The sequence below is a fragment of the Alosa alosa genome, chromosome 11 (assembly GCF_017589495.1).
Source record: "Alosa alosa isolate M-15738 ecotype Scorff River chromosome 11, AALO_Geno_1.1, whole genome shotgun sequence".
NCBI lineage: Eukaryota > Metazoa > Chordata > Actinopteri > Clupeiformes > Clupeidae > Alosa > Alosa alosa.
In genome coordinates, this window is record NC_063199.1 from 6626060 (window position 1) to 6633555 (window position 7496).

The 7496-nt window shown below is 38.4% G+C and overlaps 1 protein-coding gene across 1 annotated transcript; it reads left to right on the forward strand.

Annotated features, from left to right (window-relative positions):
- Positions 1-221: 221 nt before the first annotated feature.
- LOC125303659 (pro-neuregulin-4, membrane-bound isoform-like) lies at positions 222-4340 on the forward strand. The gene is made up of 5 exons (XM_048257523.1): positions 222-294; positions 923-986; positions 1479-1572; positions 2497-2643; positions 2910-4340. The coding sequence occupies exons 2-5, from the start codon at positions 977-979 to the stop codon at positions 2986-2988; spliced, it is 330 nt and encodes a 109-aa protein (XP_048113480.1). The 5' UTR covers positions 222-294; positions 923-976; the 3' UTR covers positions 2989-4340.
- The last annotated feature ends 3156 nt before the right edge of the window (positions 4341-7496 follow it).

The window sequence follows — 7496 nt, forward strand, 5'->3', positions numbered from 1 at the left end:
TGATGTCAAATGTCAGGATTTCAGACATGTCATGGGTAATGAGTGGGATGAGAATTAAGGTCATTCTTTAAAGCAAATTCTTGCCACATTAGTCAGAAGCTTAATGAGAATCCCCGCCATTCACAATGTGGACAAACAGCAATCACAACATTTCTCCTGCTCAAGAGGATCACGCCCACACCATCCAAGTGCCTAATGTAGGTGTCCCAACAACACGTGTTATTTAAAGAAGCCAAAGTGACTCACCCAAAGGCTTTTGTTGAATCAGACGTGAAAACGAGCTGCTACTCAGAGGTAAGAAACATTTATGTGTTGTAAAAGTGAAATAATTTTTTTTTTTTTTATTGAGTTTGTGTTTCTCTAGCACACTTTCAGAGGGAGGACTGAACTCGAGATTGAAAGAAAGAAATCTAACTTAAGGTTTATGATGGCACTGCTGGACATAAATGTAGTGAAAAACCATCATAAATCTTTGAACACATGACTGTAGTCTGACAGAGATGTTTACTAACTGGATGAGAAAAAAAAATAATTTTGTCCTTCAACAACTTACGGGGACGCATAACATTAACTTCATATTAATGGCGATAACTTTCAACTCAGTGTATATCTAAAGGCAGTCATCCTAAATTCTTAAATGTTTACTATCTTATTACCTTGTTAGCTCCTGACTGAAGTTGCAGTCTTTCATCTACTAGTATGCTAAGAGAATAAACTTATCACAACACCTATACCTGTATCCTGTATGGTTTTCTGTGAAACTAAAGTTGCAGTATTCTTCACTGGGAGTTATAAATAACATTTGCCTGAAAATGTTTCATGTTGAATATTGCGTCTGGGAGTATTTCTTGTTTGTCTTTTGTTATGGTATGAGTTTGCGATGAAATCACACCATATTCCTGGAATTGTCCTTCATTTCCAGGTTGAGTAATCGCAAGTTTCTTGGAAGAAGAAGAATCAGGAAAATAATATCCCAATGATGGCCGGTAAGCTGAGTTATTGAGATGAATGAAACTTAGGCTGAGGACATTATGAATGTAAATAATGCTTGGATGAGACATGCCCAGGTATCCAACTTGTAACCAAGCACCAAAATGAATGCTGATGACCTAAAACTGACCCATCTTTACAAATTTGTCTAACCAATATTTTGTGACCTGATATTATACATGTATAGACTATGACAGACAGGAATCGTATTGCATTCATGTAAAAAAAACTGTCTTTCTGAATTAACATCAACGTCAATTAACTCGTTAATTCTGAAAAACTGGACCCATTTTTTTTTCCATGAATGCAATACATTTCTGTAAGGAATAACAAAAACTTAAAAGGTTCATTAATTGACAAAATAAAGGTTAACAAAATGCTCATGAGTTATTTATCTCATGAGCATTTTGTTTTGCATTTAGTCATGAGTCATGAAGATAAATACAAGGTGCAGAGTTTTTTGCATTTATTTGTTTGTTTTTTGCCAGATCATGGAGACCCATGTGATCCATCTGAAGCCTCTTTTTGCATGAATGGGGGATCATGCTACAAGATCCCCTCTGTCTCCACCCCCACCTGTCGGTAAGTAAAACTCAAAAAGCCCATTCTCTAATGCAGTAACGTCAGCTCCAACATAAGTGGACCTTACATAGACGTGCATATCCACACAATTCCCAGTCATATTTTCTGACAGTCAGTTGGCCGCTTCACCCTAGTAAGATTGATTGGCCAGTCAGCAAAGTTTCACCTGATTTGACTCTTTTGGACTTTTGGTGTTTCAAGGGTAAATGGTTCTATGTAGAATTGTGTAACTTGTGTAAGAACGCTGTGGAAGAACTTTTGTTTCTAACCAGCTAGTTCAATATGAGATTGATCTACATAGCTTGTGGTACAGAACTCAAACAGTTCCTTAGAAAGGCCATGTCTGTCCACGGCGTGTCTGAGCTGGTTGGGAGTAGCACCCGCAGGCTCAGTTTTCTCAGGGTGTCTAGTGAAATTTCAAGTTTTTCAGGTGCTCGCCCAGTTATTCAACATTTATTCTGTTGTGAAGCCACCATGCCTTATACAGATATGAGAGTTTAAGCACTGTATGTAGTCATATATCAAGATATGTCTACTACCCAAGTGTCCTCTTTAATCTGTGTATATGAAACTGGTGTGATTGCTCTCCTATATGTGACAACTACTCCAAAAGGAACATTTCCCTCAGTCCCTAATGTAGTATAGTGTCATAACTTCTCCCAAAGTGTCAGTTCTGCCTGCTACATCTCTCCTTCACATCTCTCCTGCTTCATTGCTTGGTGTCCTTTAGGAAGAGGCTGTAAGTTTGTCAAAAAAAAGTCTCTCTCCCTGCAGCACGTTCACTTAGGATTAGGACAAGCTGTGAGAGATCCTGGCCTGATTTGAGGCCTTTGCACACTGAATCGGTATTTTTCAGACAAAATTCTTGCATGATTACAAAATAAAGCATGACTTCTTTACTGACCGACTGCTTTGCCTCTTTAGGTGCATTGATAACTACAAGGGCAGCCGATGTGAGCAGTTCCTGCTGGAGTCTAGGAGCAGCACCGAGTCTGGCATAATCGCAGCAGTGGTCATCATGGTCTTGCTCATCGTGGTGATGCTGGCTGTGATCATCTACTACACCTGCAAGTCAGTATAGTCTAGAGAGTCTGCGCAGTAAAAAAATAAACACACACACACACACACACACACACACAAACAAATACAGAGACTGATGGAATTTGACTCTGAGAATTTGTATATCAAAATAGGTAGTAAGTTGGCAGGTTGAAATGACAAAACAGGCAACATGTAACATATAACTCCAACAACAAACAGCCAGACATTCTAAGCATCTTTTCTACAGTGCCAGCTTGTGACATGCATTCATTCTGTGACGTCCCTCTTGTTTTCAGGCTGAAGAGGAGTAAAGAACAAAATCAGCCAACCAGAGAACAGTACTGGAAGGTCCAGCACAGGGAGCCAAGAGTATGACACTGTCCGAGCAGAGATCTGAGGACACAGCAAGAAGCTCCTGTGGTGTTGGAGAGCTCCATACACACCACTGGCACAGGTCTGAATTCAGCTAGAGCTGGGATGGACTAAGACCCCTCGAACAGACCGGCTATATACTTTAAAACACTTCACACTGGATTTAGTCTTCTAATGGTGTATTTTATTCAAAGTGGCAGTGCAGTGAATGCATGCGTGTTGAAAGGGCTTCTTCTGTGTAGCCCATGACCCTAGTTTTGCCAATGTTATGCTTCACCACTAGATGTCTGTCTCTGAAACTTTGTTGAAAATGTAACATTTCAAAAGGAATCTTTTTAACATTAACTTCAGTATACAATCACCTTAGGCTTGTAATGTCATGTGACTGACAGGTGGGATGACTGTTATTATTGCATTACCTTTTTGGCCACCTTTTGAATGATACTGACTGGAAAGACTGACAGATGTTAGAAAGGTTAGAAAGAAACTAGGTTGTAGCTGACAGTCAACAACATTACTTGATCAGATCCTAATCAAGAGCCATAAGAATGGCAGGAAGAACAGCCACTGTTCACTTTCTGTGCACAACTTGCGCAATAGCTAAAACTGCATTAAGATAAACTGTCCATGCCTAATAACTTTGTAATTATTTGCTTAATATCCCTTTAACACAGCTATTCCAATGAGGATTTAAAAACTCCAAAGTCAGAAAACACTCCTTAAATGGATTTGATACAAAGAATGTCAGTGACAGCACTTATATCTGCCTGTCATTGGTTGTACGACTACTGCAATAACATTAACCGGGGGGTCAGTAAAACCTTACATTGGTTGTACTATCGGTTGTATTATACTAGCCTATATAACCACGAATAAGGCAAATGGTTTCTAGACAACAGTTAACACAGCCGGTATATTCACATTACGTGTTTAATAGAGAACCTCAACATTCATATGTTGTAGCAGCACTGTGCATGTTGATCACAGAGGAAAGCCTGTGGTGGCTATGGTGGAGTAAACATGGCATAGGGCTAGAGAGGAACTTGGGAATGTGAAGAATGCAAAAGAATGTAGACATGATGCAGGCACATGAAAACATGCATTGCATTCATTTTTGTACATTTTTGGTCCTGTAAGAAGCATATACTGTATGTGTGTACAAATATATTGTATATTTTATTGTAAAACACTGTTTGTTCTTGTTTGTTGATGGTGATTTATTTTTTACATTGTTTATTTGGATGACCTGTTGACAGTGACTTAATGTCAGAGTATGTGTGGTAGATGGAATTGTATACAAAATAATCTGTTCAGTATTGAGGGATACTACTTTTTAAATAAATAATATGATTGTGCATTGGTAGCATTGTATTGTGTTTGATGTGTGCGATTCACAAAATCCCTAAACCTTTTTTAGTATCTTGTATTAAAGGCTTGGCTTTTGTCATAGGAAACCATAAAAAATAATATAACTTACTGTATGCCCTCCTACTAGGGATGTTGTGTTGTTGCACCATCCATCACACCATGAAGAAAGCATCTGTCAGGGTAGTGAGAATATGGAGAGCGCTCAATTGACTGAGTTCAATATGCAATATGTGCTGACATAACTGACAATAACACTTGTGCACAGTAGCCCTTCCCCATAAATATGTATTTGAATGTGTGTTTGCATACACACTCTCACTGCCACTCTGTCTCTCTCTAACACAGTCACAGTAAGAGAGTGACTTAAGCAGTTACTAATATTTGAAATGCTTTAATTTTTGTATCCTCTAAGCAGGGGCGCTGATAATTTGGGCCCTATGACAAACAATAATTCTGCAAATATATAGTATTTGAGGGAGGGCCCCCTCTCAGTGTCGGGCCCTTAGAATCGCCCTAACAACCCCCTCCCCTTGCGGCCTACCATTTTTTAGTGTAGCTCTGGTATAGGGAGTCAGCTTTCATCAATTAACACAAATGAAATCCCACATGAAAACAAAAGAGGCATTTATAAATTCTATTTTCAAAAACATAAAACATATATCCTCTACTTTTCTCCCGGGACAGCCTTGATTAGATAGGCCCCTCTTCTGAGCTGGGTATAGTGCTCAAAGGTCATAACTGCTGGGTGCTCATAGGGAGTTCATGCCTCAGGCTACGCAATAAGAAAATGGGCTTTGTAAATTAATCAATATAAACAAAGATAAATATAACTTGGACTACACTGGACTATTACATTATTGATCCTTTGTGTTGTTCTGAAGACATTTGTAGTCATGTAATGAGAGGTTCATTCTATTTTGTCAAGATACTGTAAGCATGCATTGCTGTTGTTATTACAAAAGGAAATCCTGCTGTGGGACGCACACTCTTTGCACCTTCTTATGACGGATAAGATTGAGATACTATGACAAAATGTTTTTGAAGTGTACAGACCGGAGGACATAGATGGCTTTTAATTATATGAAATAATGCTACCACCTAGTGCTAGTATCTTGTAAACATTATTTCCTACGGGTACGTTGGCCTACTGTGCGTTGTCCTTTTCTGACTGCCCTCAATCAACTACTTATGGTGTATAGATGAATCATCCTCGGGCTGTAACAATCATAACTAGGGCTGTAACAATATGTCTACTCATACTAAACCATCATGGTGTGGACCTCAAGGTTCAATAAATATAAGCACATGGAGAATACATAATATATTTGATAAACTTCATGTTCATTCTCATTCGTAGACTGATAGATGGAGCAAAATATGGATAAAGGTTTACATGGCCAGGTCAGGAGAGCCATTCGTAGAATTTCACTCAGGGCCTCAGGGAGGTCAGGACTGTCTGAAACATAACATTATGGATTTTATTTTGTCAGAGGAATGACAAATCCATCAAATCTATAAAGGCATTCCGAGATTTTATTTTTATTTGTTCACACACACACAAATACACACATGGGAGCCTAAATTGGACCCTCTATTCAATTCAATTCAATTCAGTTTTTATTTAAATAGCGCCTTTCGTGCAAACAGCAAAACAAGGTGCATAACAGAAATTAAAAGATAAAACAAAATAAATATAAAAATAATAAAAACAATACAATATATGTATATGAATATATGTATATAAACACCAAAGTGCAAGTCATAAAATAAGAAATGTATACACACATACATATGCATACAGAACAAACCCATCAATTCATAAAATTCAAAACGGTCATGGATTAAGAAAAGGCAAGGCTAAAAAGGTATGTCTTGAGATGTTTTTTAAACAGTCCAGTTGACTGGGGCATTCTCAGCTCAGGTGGCAAGCTGTTCCAAAGGGAAGGACCATAGTGAGAGAAAGCTGCCTCCCCGGGTGTCTGTAGGAGGCCAGACTCTACATTTGACATATCCCCTACTAAAAGCAGTAACCGCACACACACAGGGGGCAGCTGGGTGGAAGGGTGGAGGGTGTTGAGGGCCAGCCTATCTTTCTGACTCCCTGGTCAGAAATCTTGCGAGGAGCTCCTGTGCATGGCCGGTTGATGATGCAGTGATGTTCCTTCCACTTGCAGATAATGGCCCCTGCTTACTGGAAGATTCTGAAGTTTTGACATGCATCTGTAACTAGTTCCATCAATATGTTTTGCAACAATAAGATTATGAAGGTCTTTACTCATCATGAGATGTTTCTTGTGTGACACCATGGTGGTGAAAAACCTTTTTATAGCCCATCAAAATGTACTAACCCAGCTTATATTAATTTGCAATTTGCATAGGAAGGGATAATTACTTTCTAACTATTTACAGATTCTAGCTCATTCCTTGCTTTTCCATACTTTTTTTTCTGTCGGTCCACTTTATTACACCAAACTCTTATGGATTTTAATTTTTGGATTTTTTAATATGTGTGAATTACCTGAGTTAATACTAATGTGTGGTGAAAATTTCAAGCGAATAGCCTCATTGGAAAGTACTGAAAAGGTAACACTTTACTTGACAGTATTGAAATAAGAGTGACATGACACTGGCATGACACATGAACCCAAACCCTAACCCTAATCCTAACCTCTAACCCTAACCCTAAAATGTTATGACAAAAAACAAATGTCACTTAATAACAGAAGCGTTATGTCATAAAGTGTATGACTTGTTTATGACACATTCATGACAGTGTCATGTCACTCTAATGACGATACTGTCAAGTAAAGTGTAACCACTGAAAAAAATGTTGATGTGAATACTTATTTGCCCCGCTGTATGTTTAACTTGTTGTCATTACTAGTTGTCATGGTCTGTCTAGCATACAGAGTATACATATATGTGACCTGACACTGACAGACAGGAACATCAGGATGTATAGAAAGATGTACAGTGCACAGTTCTGACCAAGGTGGCATTTTTCACTTGCAGAATGCTGTAAAATCCTTTGTTTTCTCTATGCTGTCAATGGCTTTCACCAGTAAAAACTTTGAAACACATCCACTGTCTTGCAATCAAACCTAATAATGTGTAACTTTGTAATTTTGAAATAAAAAATAGTG

Excerpts from the sequence above, each read along its gene's own strand:
- LOC125303659 (XM_048257523.1), top strand. Across the intron at positions 1,573-2,496 it reads GTCTCCACCCCCACCTGTCG|GTGCATTGATAACTACAAGG; the intron begins GTAAGTAAAACT and ends TTGCCTCTTTAG. Across the intron at positions 2,644-2,909 it reads ATCATCTACTACACCTGCAA|GCTGAAGAGGAGTAAAGAAC; the intron begins GTCAGTATAGTC and ends TCTTGTTTTCAG.